The sequence below is a fragment of the Nipponia nippon genome, unplaced genomic scaffold, assembly GCF_047370975.1.
Source record: "Nipponia nippon isolate SJK-2023a ecotype South Korea unplaced genomic scaffold, ASM4737097v1 scaffold_3, whole genome shotgun sequence".
Classification (NCBI taxonomy): domain Eukaryota; kingdom Metazoa; phylum Chordata; class Aves; order Pelecaniformes; family Threskiornithidae; genus Nipponia; species Nipponia nippon.
In genome coordinates, this window is record NW_028262347.1 from 57,642,195 (window position 1) to 57,663,166 (window position 20,972).

The 20,972-nt window shown below is 47.6% G+C and overlaps 1 protein-coding gene across 3 annotated transcripts; it reads right to left on the minus strand.

Moving 5' to 3' along the window:
- Positions 1-967: 967 nt before the first annotated feature.
- On the minus strand, positions 968-20,832 carry GTPBP1 (GTP binding protein 1). Of its 3 annotated transcripts, XR_015706519.1 has the most exons (14): positions 20,622-20,832; positions 14,935-15,046; positions 12,241-12,421; positions 10,880-11,228; positions 10,316-10,439; positions 8,248-8,362; positions 7,644-7,788; positions 7,317-7,499; positions 6,372-6,507; positions 5,621-5,799; positions 4,904-5,101; positions 3,741-3,782; positions 3,038-3,301; positions 968-1,638 (listed from the first exon to the last, which is right to left on the minus strand). XR_015706519.1 is itself a non-coding variant. In XM_087766064.1 (13 exons), the coding sequence occupies exons 1-13, from the start codon at positions 20,811-20,813 to the stop codon at positions 3,209-3,211; spliced, it is 2,049 nt and encodes a 682-aa protein (XP_087622190.1). In that variant the 5' UTR covers positions 20,814-20,832; the 3' UTR covers positions 968-3,208. The 3 variants fall into 3 exon arrangements, 2 of the variants coding, with proteins under 2 accessions (XP_087622190.1, XP_087622191.1); XM_087766064.1 differs by having other exon boundaries at positions 968-3,301; XM_087766065.1 differs by lacking the exon at positions 3,741-3,782 and having other exon boundaries at positions 969-3,301.
- Positions 20,833-20,972: the final 140 nt, after the last annotated feature.

The following is a 20,972-nucleotide window of genomic DNA, read 5'->3' on the forward strand; positions in this document are numbered from 1 at the left end:
GCTGGAGCTTGAGGAGGGTCACACTGGCATCTGCTTAACCAGGCTGGGCTGGAAGCCGGCTTGTGTTGAGGAGTGCCCGTGCAGCTCCTTGCAGAAGGCCACCCTAGGGGAAAGCTTGTTTTCTGCTGGCCCTGGATCTACCTCACCAGTTTTCCCTGGGGGAAGGGATGCTGGGCACATCGTGTCCCAGCTAGGGGACACAGAAAAATGGGGAGGGGGACAGAGAGAAAAACTGATACGGACAACAAATGGGAAGGGATGGGGCACTGGGTGCTCGGAACCAAGGGCTCAAGCGTAGACATGAGCAGAGGGGCGAGCACACCTCCAGCAGCGTCTCCACTCCCCTTAAGTGTCCATAGCACCTGATACATCGGGAGCAGAGGGGCTGGGTGAGCCTTCGGTCTGGCTACCACCAGCTCCCAGCCCAACACTTACCTGGCTTAGGGGAGGGCCATGCAGGGCAGGAAAAGCCTTGGTGAACCTCTGAGATCAACGGAGGAGGCAGGAAAAGGCCCATTCCAAGCCTCAGGGAGTCCCACTCTTTACAGATACAGGTGAGGTGCAAATTGCTGTGAGGGCCTGGGGAAGCACAAGCTTACGCAGGCAGTGGAAGTGCTGTGCTAAAACTGCGTCCTCTGGCAGTGTCTCCAATGGAGCTGGACCCAAATGATTTGCTATAGCAGCTCTTCACACACACATCTCACACAGCATAGCTCACATCACGCAAGCGTTCTCATTTCACCACTCTGCCGCCGAGAAGCACTCAATCCTAGGCAGAGTAAAACCTGTCGGGGCTGTGCAGAGGCTCAGCGGCAGCTCTCCTGCGGCACGGCGTGCCCTCCCCTGCCGTCCCTATGAACGCAGCCTCCTCTCGTAGCCAGCAAAGGAGCACAGTACCAGGCAAACCCACTTAGTCTGGCTTTCGGCATTAAAGCAGCAACTGCTGGTTTTCCAGAGGGACAAAAAGCAACAAGACATACTTTTAACTTGGAACAAACTTTTTTAAAATTTATTTTATAGATCACACCAGCCTGAGTGATCTTTGAATGCTGGTCACAAAAGAGAGATCACACCACCTCCTTTGCACAAACTGAAGTAAACCCTCTTCCAGTCTTGGCAGTCTCCTTCATTTGGAGCACAAGGAATGGAGAAAGAGAAAACCGCCTGGAGCTCCCTGCTCCCCTCGGAAGCAGAGGGCAGTCAAATCAGATGCAGTTTGATGCTGGTCCAGGGCCAGAAGACAAACGAACCAGGCCCTCGTGTCCTGCTTGGCCACACTTCACACCCCCTCACAATGCGGGTGCTATTAGTGTTGTAGCCGCCTATAGTTCCTCCCTTGCCAGGAGAGTGCTGGTATTTAGGCACATAGCTTGGAAAGGACTGTCTGACCTCCCCGCTTCCACCCACGCTCAGGCCACCGCAGTCTCTAAGGCAAAGTACCCTCATCTCCAAACCGCGTTCCTCGCCTCTCCCACGCCGCTTAATGCTTTTGGAGTGCTGGTGCTGGCATCGGGAGATGCGCTCTCTCCCCACTGAGCCTGCTGTCACTCGCTCGGCTTGAAAGCCTACCTCGAATCACAAGGTGAACCGGAATGAACTCCACACAGGTGCCACAGAGTGAAAAACAGGAACAACCCGCTAAGGAGGGACAGAAACACTTCAGTCTCCCTCTAATTAAAAGAAAAGTCCTTCATTGGAGGAGGAAGCCCTCAAAGAAAATGAGGCTGACCACACCTGCCGGGGAGAGCAATGATTTGCTGAGGATGCCACCTCCTCCCTCAAAATGCTACCACGCTCCCACAGCTCACCACAAGTCGGCAGAGGATAACTCCTGTCCTCACCGGAACCAAGCGAAGAGGCAGGGTTAGAAGAAGAGAGATCAAAATAATCAGGGTATTGAGCACTTGCACAACCCAGGGTTAAAAAAAACATGATAACAATAAAGTTAATTCCTAGACTGTCCTTGCAGGGCCTTCCTGGAGAAACCAGAATTTGTCCTTAAAAAAAAAAATACACAAATCTTTTTTTTTAAAAAAAAAAAAAAGTCAAAAAAATTACCACGTACTTCCAAACCTGAAAGCACTTCTATAAGTTTGGTACCAATTCATCATTGCCCTCTTCGGCTAAGAGGGGAGAAGACAAATCCTATTTCTGCCATGGCAAAATTTGGCCAGTGAGTTCCAGAAAAGATTTGGGAAATCTTGGGAGTAAACAAAATCAAGGGGAGGTCACGTTTGCCTGGTGTCTCTGTTCCAAAGGTATATTATCACCTGTGGTCTCTGTCCATCGAGGTGAGAAGGCTTTCTCTGGCTCAAGGGACGGACTGAGTGTTCCTGCACTATATTCTTAATACTGTCAATTGAGCTGCCGCAGCCTTGAGAGGCAGGTTAGATTTGCTCCAATGTGCACTGAACAAACGATAGGAAAAGCAGCATCATGGGAAGGGGAACAGGATGGGCAAATGGCTGCCCATTTAATTCTGTCTAATTAAAATCTTAAGTGCTATCAACCTATTTGACAAGGATATTTAGTACAGGATTCCTCAACGTAACATCAAGAACTGCTTTCCAATTCATTTCCCTCTTAGATCTCCACCTAATGAACTTTCTTACCATCTCCTTCAAACTTCAGTCACTACAACATTAAATTAAACCCACTTAGAAATAGTTTAAGATGGAGGGAATCCAGAAACATATTTGGCACGGGGCCACAGTGGTGAGGAAACAATGCCCTGTGGAGCCATCCTAAGCAATGTCTTTTAACCTTTGCGAGTCTGAAATTTCAGGCGTTTGATAACGCCTGGATCTGAGACAGCAAATAGGAGGAGGGCAGCAAGTCCTGTGGACAGAATGGGGTGAGGGAGGAGGGAGGCAGCTAACTGGCTCTTTGCAGTTCTATCCAGACTCTCCTCTTATCTTCATGCACACAAAATATAATAAAAACTAATAAGAATAAAAACTAAGCCCATGATGTACAAAAATGTGTGGATAGGGGGAGGAGGAAGGTGTCAGTTACTCAGTTCTGTGTGTCTTACCACCTTCATTAGCTTATAAATTATGCTCCTCTCCATCGCTTCCTTCAGGGAGGAGGGACGATTCTTCTGCAGCCAATCAGCTGGGATGGGTTTTGGTTTAAGCTGCTCTGGATCTTTTGGATAAGAAATGAAGGGAAGGGGAGGAATTCCTCAGAGGGAGGAGGAGTAAGAAATTCAGCAGCCACTGGCAGGAGTCACACAGGCTCCCTGAGACTTCACTTTATGGCGCTGACCCCCACGTCGCCGCCCTCCTCCTCCGACTTTTGACTGAAAAAGAAGAAGATACACTTTAGCGCGCAGCGACCTCTGAATCAGAACATCAACACAGCAGGAGTTCAGATGGATTACACGCACACCCAGACAGCGAGAGGGCAGTTGTGACTGATCAGCTTCCTACCACTGCAGGAAGGAGATAAGGCAGGCAGACATACCATGAAGGAAGGAGGAGAGACAGATACACCATAAAGTTCAGCCCTTCAGGCTGGGGAGGACCCGATTTCCCAGTTTTCTGAACACTTCACTCCCATGAGAGTCAGCAGGTGCCATGGGGTCCGGTGTCTGGGAAATGGAGGCCTCGCATCCCTTGGCTTTGTGCAGAATGGAAAGAGAGCCCCCCACCCCCCTGCCAGGGCTCTTTTGCTAACCTGACTCTGTTCCCAGCCTCAGGCCAGCAAGCCCACCATTCTCTTTTAAAGCAGCCAAATACCTTATTGCCCTCACGGATGTGGGGCTCTTCATCCAGCGCAGGCTGAGGGGAAGCAGCAAGGAGAGAGAGGCAGAGGTAAGCAAGAACAAAAGCAACACAAACTCTCAGGGAGAGGGACGAAACAAAGAGCAAGCTGGGAGCACTACTTACAACCACAGTGACACTACAACAAGACAAGGAGGAGACTGGGGATCAGTAAGAAGCCACAGGCATATGCAAAGGGAGAGAACCCCTGCCAGAGGGCCCTCTTTCAGCAGCCAGCCTGGCTCAAGGGGGTGAGATTCAACCAATGACAACTAAGATAGCTAAAATTAAGAGGGGAAACACTGATGAGGTCTCTTGACAGTCAGTTCCTGAACCTTTCACTTACTAGGTAAGTACACTAAAAGGAGAAGACCCATGTAAGAAAGCTGATAAATAGCTCCCAAAGCCTGCAGCTAGAATTGAGTTTCCATTCCTTTCAGCCCAGAAAGGCTAGGTATCCTTCTCGGATAAGCTGAGCTGAGAAGTCCTAACAACCTGGATAAATTTCTCTTGAAAGAGATAAGCCTTTCCTCCTCCTTGGACATCTCCATCCTCCCTCCTTTACAGGGCAGATGACCTGTGTCTGATATTACTACTTGTGTTGTAATTTCTCTAGTGGAGGGATGTTCTACCTCTCATTCAGACAGCAGAGACCCATTCTGTCACCGGTTGTTAGATACTTCACTAGTTCAGCTACCGCGTATACGGAGATGCTTCTTCACCGTGAGCACAGTCAAGTAGTGAAACAGGTTGCCAAGGGAGGTTGTGCAGTCTTCCTCCTTGGAGGTTTTCAAGACATGACTGGATAAAACCTTGAGCAACCTGGTCTGACCTCACAGCTAATCCTACTTAGAGCAGGAGGTTAGACTAGATACTTCCTGAAGTCCAACCTGAATTGTCCCAGGACTCTAAGCTGCCAGCGGCCGAAAGGTCAGCCATGAGGAGTCATCCAGTCATCAGAGAATTCTGATTTCTGCTGTGAGACTACTTATATTTCTATTTGTTTCTGTTGCACATTGAGTCCCAAGGTGAGTTCAAGGGTATGAGGGGATAATGCTTGTGCTTTAGAGTGCCCTTCCTCCAACAGATGAAACCAGGATGCAAACAGCTAGGACAGACATGATATTTTCCTCACTTACCAATGGTTGTAGGGCAGTAGGTGTCAGTGGCGCTGCGGCTGTTGAGGGGGCCTCGTCCCCAGCTGGTGGGCCTCCAGCTGCCATCCCAGCTGGGGGAACACTATCCTCTCGTTTCGTAACGGCTCCCTTCTTGGTTGACTGCATCTTGATCTGCTGTGGCTTGGAGTTCATTGGCGAGTTATTGGTGGTCTGGAGTAACTGCAAATTAGAAAGGGAGAGGCCAAAGTCAGCATTAAAATAACTAGGCCAAAATGGCAAGGTTCAATGCTGCTTTTTAACAAAAAGCTTTGAGAGAATTGATACCAACAGCCATCAGGAGAAGAAAGCAGCAGCAGCAGCTGTTCAAAGAAATCTAGGCCCCTGAGCTGCCCTGAAGAACACTTACAGGGTGGGGAAAGGGCCACTCGGCTGAGATGACACTCAGCCCTCCACAACATGACTCAAAGGGATCAGCTACAAGACGTCAGAAAGAGACCAAGCCATAAGAACCAGAAGCATCTGCCTCACTCCCTGCCTTTGCATTCCCTCATTCACACCAGCTAAGACCCACCACACGACAAAGCACATCGGTCATCTGCAAGCCATGTCAGGGCTGGCGTTTGTGATTGAAGGACAGTCTCTTCCCCCAATTTTCCAGAGCTATCCGGATTCTCCTGCTGGCTTCTCAGTGCCAAAAGTAGCTAATGGGCAAAAAAAGTTGGACTCTTCAGCCTTTACCTTAGTGATGGTACCCACAGCTTTGGTGCGGCCTTCACGGAAGACCAGACGCTGGTCTATATGCAAATATTCCGGGGTTTTGATGAAGCGAAAGTGCACTGTGGCTTTGTCCCCCGTCCGCAGGCAGTCCTTGTCCATGCTGAGAATCGTGGCCGTCTGACGGATGCTGCCACAATGCACTGTGAATGTAATGCACAAAGGCTTTCAACAACCAGTGCCATTAGTGGAATAAGCTACAGACAGACATCTAAGGCAGCTCTTGCTACCCTACAGCTAAGTTTGGAATGTAAAAATCTACTGTGCACCAAAGACCATACGGGTCACATGGCTGTCTTTGTTCAGTCCTCAAAAAGAAAACATATAAGCTAGAACAGTTGCCTTTGAATGGAGACTTTCCTGAAGCATCCTCAACAGAATCCTACATGCCAAGCAGCCAGGCTAGAGGGCAGGACCTAAAATGAGTGTCTCAGTCAGCACTTGAAGCTGAAGAGTCTTTGCACCATGGAGATCTGGCTCAGGCAGGCTCCAAGTACACTTGGAATCACACATCTCCTTTTTACCTACAGCCTTCGCCACTTTCCTCCGTCAGCTCCCTCCCCTCTCTCTAATGCATTGCTGGGAAAGGTCAAACCAGGAACTATGGCTTATATTCAGGCTGACAGAGCCATCAGGAGAAAAATTATCTCAGGCTACACATGATATAAACTGTTACCACTTGGAAACAAAGATGAGACAACACTGAGACACATACCCATGGCCTGATATCGTGGGCTGATGGTGGTGGGGTGATGGAGCACCAGAATCTCTGCTTCAAACTCCCACGATGCTTGTGGATTCAGGCGGGGTGACACCATTACCATGCCTTTCCGGATGGAAGAACGCTTGATCTGAAAAGCAGAGACACAAAAAACCTTAGTGTGATTCTCCAGGGAAGAAATTTGCTTCTCTGCCTGACTGCATCCAGAAGGATCCTAAGGGATTTCACTAACTCGTGCTCACCAAAAGGCAAAGCCAGAGCTCTTTAGCAGTATGTAATGATGTTATGAAAGGTTGCAAAAATCAAGTTCAGCTGAAGTTTCTAAGGAAGCTTTAGCTGCAATGCTGGATGCTGGACGCTGACACAGAAGTTTTAACTTACTGATCCTTTAAAAGCAAAACTTACATCCTGGTTGCACATTACCCAAGCAGACGATCTCTCCAAAAGCATGATGTCTGTTAACACAAAATGATAAGACTGAACACGTGAAGTTTGGTACAGCTTAAACTATATCCCCTTAAAATCAGTGCAGCTTCTGTTGATAGAAACCTTTCACCAGAGAAACCGCATCAAATTTTGCTAATTTTTAAATGCCAAATCATGCAGCTGGTTCTACAAGTTGAGAGGAATAGTGTAAATACCCTGCCGAGGCCACTAATGCAGTTGCAGCACAAGAGGAGACTTTTCTTGCAATGCCTCCACTTTGTTACACATCTCCAACACTGTTCCTCATTACCTTTGGTCCCACTGCTATACCTGGCAGCTGTCAGGTGAAGCAACCGGGACACAGAACCCACAGAGGTTCTACGGGATTTTAATGCGCTGGGAAATGAGGCAGCTGAGGTTTGCAGAAGCAGTCTGATTGCAGCTGAACTCCAAGAGCACTCTAAAATTAGAAGGGTGGTTCCTGTTCTGGGAGTCTAGAGAAGATCACCTCACCTTTTTCAAAGCAAAGGAGGCAGTCTGGCCTCCCCGCACTTCTTTGACAGGCATCCTCTTGCGGTGGATGGACTTGACAGCAATAGGTAGGAAGTTGCCAAGGGGATCTGGCCCCAACAGCAGGGTGTCATTTAGCTTGATTAGGCCTCTCAGTGTCGTCCCAGACACAACTGTTCCTACACCCTATGCCAAAAAAAGAAAAAAACAGTAATTGGGGTTACTCGACCGCGCTAGCAGAAGAGCTGTAGAACTCCCCTCTCTAGGGAAGATGCCTTCTTCAACCTGCAAGAGGGAGCAGAAAATTCTTCTAAATACCAGGCCCCTTACCGGGACAGAGTAAGTATCATCTATCTGGAATTCTGCTGGCTCTTCTTCCCTGTAACTGGTCCGTGGAGACAAGAGATTAAGAAACATCTTCAACAAATCTAGGTTCTCCCCGGTGACATTTGAAATCTGGAAAATCGGGCACATCCTGTAAAGGAAAATTGATGAAAATGAAGTTAGTTCACCTCACTGCCTGGAATTCCACATGTAGGGAGACATCCAAAATCTTGGGACTGAATTCAGTACACAGTGCTAGGAAGGGAGAGCCTGGCAAGCAGTCAGATGCACAACACCCCATGTTTGAAAACCTGCAACATTGCCTCTGCCTTCTAATGACATTCAGGAATAGGTGTAAGGTTCCAGGACTGAAGGAAGCTGAATACCCTGCCATCTTCTGCAGACTGCCCAGAAGCAGCCTCTCATTTGTGTCTCAGAGAGGGGAACACAAGCAGGTCAATCTCAGAATCAACACATTCTTATGGAATCAACACACCACATGGCAGATGCAACCTTCACACATCTAGACAATGGGACTCTCTTTCTGAATCTTCTCACCCAGTCTCCAAATAGGATCGAAAGAGAAATGACTCTTCTCTACTCCCGTTACCTCTCTGAGCTGAAGTTGGAGGCTGTTACAATGACATCATCCTTGCTCTGAACCAGCACGGGGATCTTCCTGCACCCTGGGGACTTCAGCAGTCGCTGTAACAGCTTCAGGGTTTCTTAAAGGGTGAAATGAATATTGTTAGGGCAGCATCTCCCGCCTTTACAAATCACTTTTGTGGGGTCTCTCCCCGAAGGGAGACTGGTGCTCTTGCCACAAATAGACAGGAGAAGATGGCTAAAGGTGCGTGAGTGAGACTGAGCTTGCTGCAGCCCAGGTGGGACTTAGGAGCCATTCCATCTTCCATTTCATGCCAGCTAGCCTGCTGCCAAGCGACACCATACATGAACGGACATACATGTTTGCATCTGCAAGTGCAATGCTGTGAAGTAGACATTTTATAGCTGTCTATTAAGTAGCTTTAAGCAGTTACAAGGTATTTTCTCTTCCTATAAAGGATTTTTCATATTGAATTCAATGAAAACCAGCAGCACTCAGGAATTGAAATATTTGAGAATATGTGAATTAGAAATCAGTTTTGACCAAACAAACCTCAACACACTTTTCCTGGCAATCAACCTGCCCTAGAAGGCTCGAGAAGCATGAAAGAGGTAGAGATCACTATCACAGACTAGGACAGCGTAGGTGAACCAGATCCAGAAATAAATATTTTGGGACAAATCTCACAGCTCCCAACTTTCACCTTTTGCCTCTTTTTAATTTATTTTCCAGGCCTCATATCTATCAGCCAGCAGGGGCATTAGCTGATGCGCTAGCATCAGCCTCCTGCAAAGTGCCTTACAATAAATGTGAGTTAAAAAAAAAGGCTAGTAAGGGCTTAAAAGAGCAAATCATTTATATTCTACAATTGTCATCCAATTAGATTTCTTTGTGAACAAATGATTGCCTATGGGAAAGTAATGTTTTGAATACAGAAACACAAACATCTAATCATGCCATCTGCTCTTCACACATACACTTGAGCCAAATCTTGTGTCGATTTAATTTAAACGGAACATGACACAGGAGTGGCTTCTCCCAAGAGCAGCTCTTCTCCCCTCACCCCGAGCCAAACGTTCTCCTTCCTTCCCAGTTATTATCTTATGGTTGGGCCTTACATTTATTTGCCAAACATCTATTATAGAGACATTTAGATTATCTTCCGATCACATGCGTCTGTTTACCTGAAACATAATTAGGATTTTTACAATAATGAACTAACCACAGACAGTACTGGGCACATTCACTTTCCTGATTCTTAGGACTGACTACCAGAAAAAACATTGCTCCAATTAACCACAGCATGTTCCTGAGGTGTGAGAAATGCATCAAGAGAATTTTAAAGGTGAGAGCTGGTCACAGCCTGAAAAAATGTCAAGCATAGGTTAAAGGGACACTGCTGGGGTTAGCGGTGCTGCTTTAACTGCTGCTGAGCAAAAACGTCGCTAGCTCCTACTGCTCACTGCCATCCCTGCTTGTGTCTAGTCCAGTCCTGCTGCCATAGGCCACATATGGAGCTGCTTTGAACCATGACTTACGAAGTGTTGGTTGGTTGTTCAGACAGAGGAAGGAGCTGCTGTAGTTATGCCAGCATATCTGAGAAGTGCCCAGGTGAGCAGGATGTAACAAGCAGCTGCCCCTTCACCTAACAGCTGCCAGAGAACAAGTTTGATCACAGCTTAAGATCACACTCAAACTGGGCAAGGAGGAAAGGAGGTTTCAAGAGAACTTCCAGACCTTCGCTCCAGGTTTCAATATCCAGAGAGAAAGCAAAGCCATAACCCCAACTGTATGCTTCTCCCCTTAAGAGCTCAATTAAGCAAAATCCTATAGCAAACACTTTCGGGTTGCCCAGCTGAGTCCCCCAACGCAGGTAGTTTTGAAATGGTGACTATGAGTGAACTGCCTGCAAAATGGGCAAGGGAAAAGGATAAATTTCTGGAAGGTGTTTAAGATGCAGTCAAATACAGATAAAGCAGCTTTCCTCCAGCAGTAATTCCTCAACCCAAGCAGAGGACAACAGCACATACAGAGGTAAGAAACAGCCCTGGAGAGAGCTTGTAGGACTCACCTTGCAGGATGTTGGCAGGACACATGTCGATCTTGGTCACCACAACAAAGACGGGAACATTAAGCGCAAGCGCCAGGCCCAAGTGCTCCTTGGTCATTCCAACAATCCCAGCGTTACTGCCAACCTACACCAGGGATACAAGATATGGTGATGTAAATGTTACTCCTGCAGTGAGCTGGGTTACAGAGAAGGTCTTGTGTTGGACATGCAGTAGGCTGTAGACATGTCATTGGGACTGTATGAGCAGACCCAGCTCATTTCAAATGCTGTTGGACACTGGCTAAGGACTCATTGCTCCTCAATTTTAGCAAGGTCTTCTGGAGTTCAGAAATCTTTCAGTTTTCAAGAACCATACATCTTGGGCCTGCCTGAAACCGACAGTCCTGGGGCACTTGCCTCAGAGCCCTGGCTAGATATCCACAGTGGCTGCTGCTCTCCATCTCTGGGAGATGCCGCCTCTCTCCACAACCCCACAGGGACTTTGCAATAGGAAAGAAGTTGAGGCTGTTAAAGCTGTGAACAGCCCTGCTTCTGCTGGTACCGTACACCTTTCTTGCTACCTACCATAAGCATGCAGAAGTCAGGTAAATGGCCAGTCATGCCAAAGACGGTCGTTTTCAGGTACTTTTCGTGACCAGCCAGGTCAATGAAAGTAATGACCTTGGTGGATTTCTCACAGATCTTTGTCCATTCCAAGCTGCCACCGTGGCTGTCGGGTTTGTTCACCACGTTGCCCTCACTGTCGAAGCCCAGAATGTCATTGCCCACGCTGCTGGTGCGGCCTGACTCAATTTCATGCTTATGGCGGAATAGCTTTTGCCGAGCAAAGCCTCGGCCGTTGTCTAGTTCACCATGTGTCAAGACACCTAGCAATGTGCTCTTTCCTGCATCCACATTGCCAACCACTGCCACCCTGGAGGGGAAAGGAAAAAAGAACATGGTAAAATCTGATACCCGAAGAAATAAACAAGCAATCAAAAAAAACCCAAACACCATTGCTCCTGCAAATAACTAGCTGCTTCTCCCTAACCGTGAAACAGAGGTTCAAAAATGTTAGACCTTCACAAGCAGAGCAGAGATTTTTTCACAGTTATTAGTTAACAGCGGAGATACCAGAGTCTGGGGACTGGGATGTGGAAGACTGTGGAAACGTGTCACCGGTGTCCCGAACACAGCCAGCTGAACCCAATATTGCTTGATGCCATACAGAATATCTCTCTTCCAACCCCTAGTCTCTGCAATCCAACATATACACTGTGCCTTTCCCATATTCCTCATGTTGCAATAGCACCAGGTGCTAAGGAGAGCACAGAAATTTAAACTGCTATTCCCAGAAAAGGAAAAGCTCAAACAACAATGAAACGTTTTAGGGGAAAACCCTCTCCCACAGCAATCTCCTTCCTTGTATCTGATAAAGGTGGCTATTATGGCTGTTGGCAAATGTTGGAAATCCATTCCATCCAGGTCCAGGCAGACTCTCAAGTCACATTACACAAGCTATTATGTGTCCATTAAAAGGTGACTTGGATCATCACAGTCTTGGAACAGAATTAAATCCTTAGTCAAAATACTGTATTCCAGCAGCGTGCGTATATGCACACACATACAGACACATGTGCACATGTGACTCCCTACTGGAATTCCAACCCACAAAAGATCCCCAAACTGTGAAGCTGTCACCCAGACAGCAACAGCCCTCAGCTAAACACAGGCAAATCTCCACAAACAGTTTATTCACAAAAGAGACAGCAACAACAACAAAAAGGTGAATTCGTTAGCAAGGAGTGGTCAAGCTCAATTCCCTTTGTTGGGTAGCTACAACACCCAGACTCAAATCAGCGTTGCTGGCTCAGCATCACGGACTGCTCACAGGGTAAAAATGCAGCTGGGCTGCTGACTAACCCTGTCTCCACCCGGCTCCTCACCTGACCTCCAGGAAGTCGTTGTCACCCACACGTTTCCGAACGAGGTAGTCGCGCACCTTGCCCCCTGCCTCCTGGTGCTCCCGCAGGAGGATCACGTCTGCCTCGATCTGCTCTGCCATGCTCTTCAACGTGGCATAGGATGCTTCCATGTCTGCCTCGCTCAGACCATATTCAGTCCCATCTAGTATGATGTCGAGGAGACAAAGGACAGTCAGTGAGCACCACCTTGCAACAGCCAGCAGCAATGTCATTCTGCCTGGGACTTTCACACCGATCGGGATTTGTATGTGGACCGGAGATGTCAGACATGTGAACAGAATAAGCACCCTTTGCCCAAAATAAAAAAGGACGGTCTTCACTCTAAGTCTTAAAAGATACTAGGAAAGCACCATCTTTCATCTAGAGGAGTTTTCTTCACAATTTCTACAAGCAAATACTTACGGATTGGCGAAAAAGACACATTTCTGTCTAATTCCCTTACTTCACATGCTGAAGGTACTTTGCATGCAATTTCCTTCAGTCAGATAAAACATCTCCTCTTGCAGTGCAATAAAGGGAAAAGTATTAACAAAAGGAAAGCTCTGACTGAAATATCACCACAATTAACCAGTGAACGTGGGACCAATTTAAACAATCAGCTTATTTATAAAACCACATCCCAAGTGCACATTTTCTGCAAGGCGGGCCTGCACAGCAATTTCTTTAGCCCCCACATACTCCAGTTAAAACAATGTTTTTGGCATGTCTCACTGCCTTCGTCCTGGCACTTGAAAGAAATACTGACAGCACGAGGCCAGAAAAAAACAAGGAGGCACTGCTGCCTCTGAACAGCCCACCCGAGCAAAGAGCTGACAGTCAGAGCAAGCCAGTGGCAACTATCTAGACAGTTTAAAGGCCACCGCAGCTCTCAGCTTCTCTCCTAACCCAGGTGCTGAGAAGCTGCACAGATTTCAGGCCAGAATCTCCTCTGTGGGTAAAAAAAAAAAAAAAAAAAAACAGCAAAGGTGGAGAGCCACATAGCACCTGGATGACCAAAGCTATTGCTGTGTGTGCATTCATATGCATGGCTGACTCATCAGCTGGTAAGCAGTAACTGCAGTTTGGATGAACTAATCAGCATTTTAACTACTGCACAGCTCTACAACAAGTAGAGTTGCTGGGTGATTTCCAACCTAGCTCATAAGCTGGCTGAGAAGCTCTTGAGATGGTGGGGAAAACAAAAAGCACCACGGCTGGGGTCTTGGGTCATAGAAGGGGAATGACAAGTAGAGGACGAGAGGATAAGAGCCAAGGGAGAAAGGGAAGGGTCACTACTGATGAAGCAGTGAGCCACCTGGCAGTCTTCGCTTGCTCTCAGTCATCTGAGATGGGTATCCATGACGATCGAAATCATAGACACTCAAAGTGAATGAGAAGGAGGGACAGTGGCAGGGATATCAAGATTTATTTTCAGTTGGCTACTGTTTCCAATTTACAGAAAAGATCCCCATCTTCCTCAACTATGCAGTAATCTGAAATTAAGTCAGAAGTTTCAGCTCATATTTTTAAGAAACAAATGCCTACTTCTAAATACATCGTTGCAACAACCACCAGTTAACACCCTCACAAGGTATTCTAGAAGAGAAAGCAGTTACTAGCCCAACTAGCTAGATCTCCCCTGCAGATGTGGTTATCCCAAACACCAAAGATTCAGACTACATGTGGGAAGCTCGCTTGGACTCAAGAGCATTATCCCTGTGATACTGGCTGCATGACAACTGGTCATCTAATCCTGGCTTCTCTTCTATGTTGGCTGCTTCACAAGATACCAAGAAAACCCAAAAAGCACACAGTTCTGAGGTAACACAACTCTCTCCCTCCATTATCTCAGGCAACCCTGGCACTGACAACATGGGTTTTGTATTCTTCTTCAAACATAGTAACTAGTAGAATGTCTGATCATAACAATGTCATATCCAGCAGATATCTAATGTATTCGAAACATGCCTTTAGCTTTATGATAGCCATAGACAATTTTTTTGTATAGAGAAAAGAAATTTCAATTTCAAAGCAAGGCCACGTTCAGTATTATTTTACCAGCATCAGATGCAACTATTCAAATTGTGAAAAAGAACAAAAAGGTAACCCACGCTAACTGCTAAAATCCGCAAAGGCAAATTACTGCAGTCACACCCAAGCTACTGTGACAATAAAGGCGTCATGCGGAGAAAAGGAAAACCTTTCTCTCCATAGTACAGACACACACTAACAAAGCAAGCAGAATATATTTTGGCTATCTGAAGTATCTCCAATACATTCCTGCGGGGTAAAAATATTGTTATTTACAATGGAGAAGTGAACAAAACCAGACAGAACAAGACCTCCATCAGACATTGAGGGTGTCTGTACTAAAACTGTTATTATGATTTTCGACCCTTCGTCTTTTCCTGGTGTGCCCAGACAACTTACACCTCATTTCCAAAAAAGAACTTGTATGATTTTATACAAAAAATGTGTTTAGCTCCACTACATAAGACAGTTGCTGGCAGAAATAAAATAAAAGAATCTGTCCCACATGTTCTGCTATACTTTATGGAGGTTTCCAAGTTATTCTGGGGGAGCAAGTACTACCTTCAGCAGCAGTCCAGTTAGATGAACTAGGTTTTTTTTCTAACTTTAATGTTTTTGTTGTTTTCCTGAGGAAGCTATACTCACCTGATCCTTGACCAATGACATAGATGGTCTCCCCACATCCCTCATCAATTCTCTCTGACATCTGCCGGAGCAAACTGTCATACTGCTCTGAAGTTGGACTCACCATCACCAGCTGGAAAAAAGATTAAATATCCATTTGCAGATGTCAAGCAAACAATTTCAAAACCAGCTTCTGTTATAAGGACAATCAATCCATGTGCTTTACTGAAAGAGAAGGGCTCTTTTTCAAGGACCGCTTTCTGGTGATTTGGTTTTGTTTTGGTTTTGTTTTGGTGGTTTTTTTTTGTTTGTTTTTTTAATTATGATTATTTAAAACAGCTTCACTGACAGCTATTTCCTTGTGACACTGCACAAGGTTATTTGTCTGAGCTCAGAGTTCATTTATGTTGGAAGATATACTTCAAAGCAAATAAGAATACCAAGCATTGCATTTTGAAGTAACCAATGTTTAAAAGCCACATTTAAGTGAACACCCCACTTCTACTTCTGTGTAATACATGTTTCCATGCAACGAAAACAGAAAGGGGAGGAGATATTTTCTCCAAAGAAGTTCCTTAGCTGGGCACTGCATGGTCTCTGCTGCACAGAGTGCTGCTGTTCCCTCAAAGCGTGACGGGACAGCCAGAGGAAGGCGGCCAGACCTCACTGCAGAGCACACCTAGCCATCAAAACCTAGAGCATCTCATAAGTCTTTCACATACTTGATCTCCCCCTTCTGAGGGGGCAGAGGGGAAGGAGAGAACACGAATAAGCGTTATTTTCAAACTCCTAAGAAAACTTTAGGTACTTTACGCTACAGGGCTGAGAGGCAGACATACAAAGCAGTTTGTACGAGCATATTTGGACACTTCACCAGTGGAGAGCTGCAGTTTTGCAAGCCAGCATCTGTGTTACCAACAAGCTTTGACTGCAGTTATTGCAACAACCACAACTTCCTTTGCCCTTCCCTGCAGAGGCATCAAGAGAAGGAAGAAGTGGATAGAAACACAGTGGAAAATGAGGACAACAAGACAGTGCTTCAGGAAGGATTTTTCTGAAAACAGAACGGTGTAGCACCATTCTGGAAAAAAAACTGTGTCGTCCATACAGTACAGAGAGGACACTCGCACAGAACGGCCACAATGATGGCGTGGCAGTGGCAGACCAAGGAGACCTTCATCGCCCATTGAGGACCAACTGGCCACCAGCTCTCTGGCTGCCTCCATGGTTACCAATCTGTTGGCGGCCGAGCACCCTGGTACAGTGGCTCAAGAGCTGTTGCAACTGAGATATGCGTTTCTGTTAAAAAGGCACTTTTAGTAAGAGTTGTAAAGGCTATCACCTGCTGATAGCCCTATGGGTAGGCGCACCTGTGCCACACTACAACACTCAATGAAATCCACACTTCCACTAGTTGTCCTTACATACACATTTCAAAATCATGCCCAGAAAGATGTACGTCTCTTCACGATGCACTAAGGCCAGTCTGAAATCTGTGCTAGATTTGCCTGAAACATATGGTTTACAGCAGTTCACAACGCTTACGTCTTCAAGCCTGCCCAACGTTCTCTACTAACACAGCCTGACTTGCTAGCACAGCTAACACAATGCATATTCAAGGAGGAACTACCTTTACCACCTACTACTACTACATAGTTGATGAAGACCTTTATTAGAAATCTAGAGTGTAAGGGAACCGAAAAACGCCACAAATAACACTTAAGCAGCTTTCAAAACTACAGCGATGCATGCATCTGGAAAACTGAAGCACAGACAGCAAGTGCTGGTTAAGAAGGTTTAAGGCAGCCAAAGCAACGCTTTCCTCAAACATTAAGGGTCACACAGAGCACGTACGTGTCTGCGAGGGCCAGACAGCTACGAGAGAGACAATCACCTTCATGTGCCTACTTCAGATGCGTGCCCTACCTAAGGCTTTGAACTACCTGGCATAGTCTGCAAAGGGTAGCAAAGCACTCTGATCTGGAAGGCCACACAGTCTTTCTATTTTGTGCTACAAGGGATTGAGTTTTGCCTTTATTAGTTGTTCTTTTGGTTTTGTGTTCTTCTCAAAGGAGACCACTGGATGTAAATGTATTGAGAGGGAAATCAGCAACTGTTCAGAGGCTTCATCAGGACAGGAATGGAAGGCTGTGTGTTGACGTGTAGGGTTTGTTTTGCCCAACGAACACTTTCAGGAATTCCTGGAAGCACAGCAGACAGGCTCACTGTTTAGGCTAGTGAACCAGCACAGGTCAGGGACTCAGGAAGATCTCTTAAACACAGTTACACTTGTAAAGAACAATAAAATAACAGGGGCCACCAGTGTAGAGGCACACTGACTTCAGTTTCTTCGAGTCTCATCACCAGCTTCATTTTCCTACGAGTTCAAATGCTTCAGCAGTGTGAGTGGGCAGGGGACATTTCAGCTGAGCAGCTCGCTGCAGCCTTTCTTCATGGTGCCAGGCAGGGCTGGAGCCTCAATCAGCATGGTACCCACACACATCAGCTCAAAACAGTGTTCCCCCACCCTGCTGCTTTTGCTGCCATGCAAAGGTGCCGCTGAAGGGTGTTCCAGTGGTGGACTGCCTCCAAAGCCTACCCTGGGGCCGATGAAGCTTACAGCTGATATGATACAGCGCGACGTCAAGAGAAGGATGCGTAGAACAAATAGCAGCTTTCATGGATCACACCTTCCAGTGCCGTTCAGTATTTCTAACGGCTGCTTCTGCAGCCCGCAGCCCCCAGCCAGTTCTGCAGTTTCCTAGATCACTGCAAGACTTTACTTGCTGTTTTGAAGATCTCCTTAGCTAGCTTCCTGGACAGAGGAAGCCTGTTCTTTGCCATCTCCTTGGTCAGAGAGAGGCCCTCCATCTCAGCCTCTCTGCTTTTTTTGCTTTTCACCTTTAAGCAATCCCCTCCATGCTTGCACTACATATTCGTGTTTTTCAGAGGTTTTCACAAAGTCAAAAATTTTCACTTTTGTTCTTTCCACTTTGCCAGGCATTGAGCAGTTAACAGTAGGAGCCATGTGGATCTAGCAACCTCAGATTTCCTATAGGGCAAAAAAGTAACAACCAGTTATTGTTTTATTCTCATGACAGCAGAAAGAAATATATCTCACAAGTTTGAGATACCATGTCTAAAGTCCCTTCCCAACCTCTGTGAAGAGGTGGCTTTTCCCACCTTTCCTCTGATCAGTTTTGGGATTAACATACGCCGGAGGTGGGTAATAGCTACAGCTCTCTGAGCTTACTCTAGGGGGACAAGTGGGACTGTGCCATTCTGCACTGCCCAACAGCAAGCAAGAGGCCATAGTATTAATTAATTTATATCTATTAACTGTAATTAACTATAAATCAAGACACCAGTGAGACTGAGCTAAGGGTATATCAGCACTACTACAGGCAGTCCTTACAAAAGAAGCACGCCATATCCATGAGGCGGACAAACTATAAAGATTAAGGGCAAACCAAATACTATGCGGTACGTAGTGCTGCTCTTTATTGGAATAACACAGCCTGACATTTTGCACAGCTGGAAGGCCACCACCAGCCATTGGCAAGCCAGGGGAAAGGCATCTTCTGTAATGTCATATTTTGCTTTCTATTTCCTGTGGACATACATAGTTCAAGTGCTATTAATGTTCTATTGTCAATGTAGATCTAATATAAGTATCAGCTTCACTAATAGCCTTGTGTGATATGGTTTTGACCTGAAAGATGATTACTACTGCAGTGTGTTAGTACTGAAGGGAAAACAAACACCCATTAAGATCGACACGATAATGAATTTGTGCTGAGGAATGGAACTGTTTGCTTGACCAGCTGACAAGGCGCACTTGGTAACAGAATCCCAAAGTGTTCCTCTCTCCAAAGAGCACACTTTGCAATGAATGCAGTGGGAGAGGACTGGGAGAAAAGTACGTAACACAGTGAGGGGACAGGTCAGACCAGGACAGAAGAAGCAACTTACAAACAAACTGACTGCAGTGGGAATTGCCATTTTAAGCAGGAATTGGAGGGCAGCAATTCAACTGGGAAGACAGAAAAGACAGGGGGATCGGGGAGGGGGGCAGGATAGCTACTGCCTTCTCACCATATGGGATTGCTGTTTCGAGCACATAGCAGGAGACTAACTTGGAGAGATGGGGCAGAGCTCATAGTCTTAGCTCTCATCCAAGATGGGGATGAATGAAAAGTCTAGGGAAAAGACAGCAGGTGTACACTGCTGTATAGAAAAGTAACTTGTAATAAAGGTCAAAAAAATGCTTACCTATCGCCTCCATAGTGCCTGCAGATTTCTAGGAATGGAAGACAGGCTGACAACACAGAGGTTGTGGAAGAAAAGCATTCTTCTCTCATTGTCGGAGTTTTGGTCAGGTTCCTGGCTGTCAAGAATCAGTGACACAGCTCTTGGCGTCCTCCTGGGCCCTCTTCCACATCAGCCACGTCCAAGACAAAGCACAGATCAATATTGGCATCCTATATCAAAATCTTGTCCAGCTCATTCAGGCACGAACAGGTGGCTCAATAGATACTGCAGGCTTGATTTCTGTTCTTTACTATCTCATAAGACATCTTCATAACATTTGTTTTAATACAGCGCCACATTGTAAAATATCCGGTCATCCCCTCAAAAACAAACGTTTACACATCCACACACCACAATTCCTATCTCTCCATTTCTCCACAGAGAGCAAGAAAATCCAGGACTTTGGAACAACTCCAGCTGGAAGCATGAAGAGGACGGATGGCAGAAAAACAGGAGGAAACACCAGCTATGCTGGCTTCTGGATGACATAATTATAAGTGGACCAAACCAAGTTTTCAGGAGACTTTAGAGTGGGAGATGGCATCACAATACGTCAAACCCTTGGCAGCAAAAGGTACGCAGAGATCAGCCAACCGGGAAAAAATAGAAGACAGTGTGGAAAAACAGCTAACATAGACTGTGGCGGGCTCTGGCACGCACGTATTACTACAATGTACCTCCCTGCAAGATGGAAGTGAGAACGGATTCTGACAGAAATAAGACCACCACACCGTTTTGTCACTTGGATCCTAGAAAGGAACCGCACGAGGTGAACAAACCTTTTTGTGTTGGCTTAACCCGGTTTGCAAGACCAAGGCACCCTTGTCGCTGAGCAAAAGTTACGAGCTCCAACCTGCTTTTAAGATCGCGAAGAAAGCCCCAGGAACTAGTACGACTGGCAGCAGAGATAACTGCAGAGAACCAGCGCAGGGGAGGAACGTCAGCGAGACGTTAAAGCGGCTGTCGGCTTCAAGCCCGGCGCTCGCTGAGAGGATGCAACAGCCGCCGCGGGCGCTCCCGCGGGAAGCAGCCTCCGCTCCCGGCCGGGGCACAGCTCTCCGTAGCCCAGCTTCGCCGCGCCCGGCCGGGTGATGTTGGGGCGAGGGGGAAGCTCCAGCTTCCCAGCTCCAGCCGGCGGGGAAGCCCCGGGGTGACACCCCCAGCCCGGCGGAGGCAGGCGAGCCCCCCCAGCCCCTCGCTCTCCTGAGGGGAGGGGAGCGGCCAGGAGAGCGGCGGGCTGGCCCCGGCTGTCGCGATGGCCCCGGCTGTCGCGATGGCCCCGCTCCGGCCGGGCCGGGGGGCAGCCCCACGGGCGAGGCGGCCGCCGGGGAGAGGGCAGCGCGGGGCCCGGCGGGGTGATGGCCCTCGCCGTCGCCCGCCCACCCCGCCGGGCCTACCTTACTGGTGAGGTCAATCTCGGGCTCGCCGTTGAGCGCCTCGCCGTCCTCGGCGTCGAAGGCGGCGCGGAGGGGACAGGCGGCCGCCGCTACGCGAGGCCCCCCACCCGGGGAGCCGGGCTCCGGGGCGAACATACAGGCCGGCACCGGGGAGCCCCCCATCGGGGATCGGCTCCGCTCCGCCGCCGCCATCTTCCCTGCCCCGGCCCTCCTCCCCCACCCCCTCCCCGCGCCCGCCCCTCCGCCCCGGGAGGCGCGGCGGCCCCGCCCCCGGCCCGCCAAGGCGGCGCCAGCCAATCACCGGCGGAGGAACGGGGCGATTAGCCTGTAGCCATGACGACGGCGGGCGGG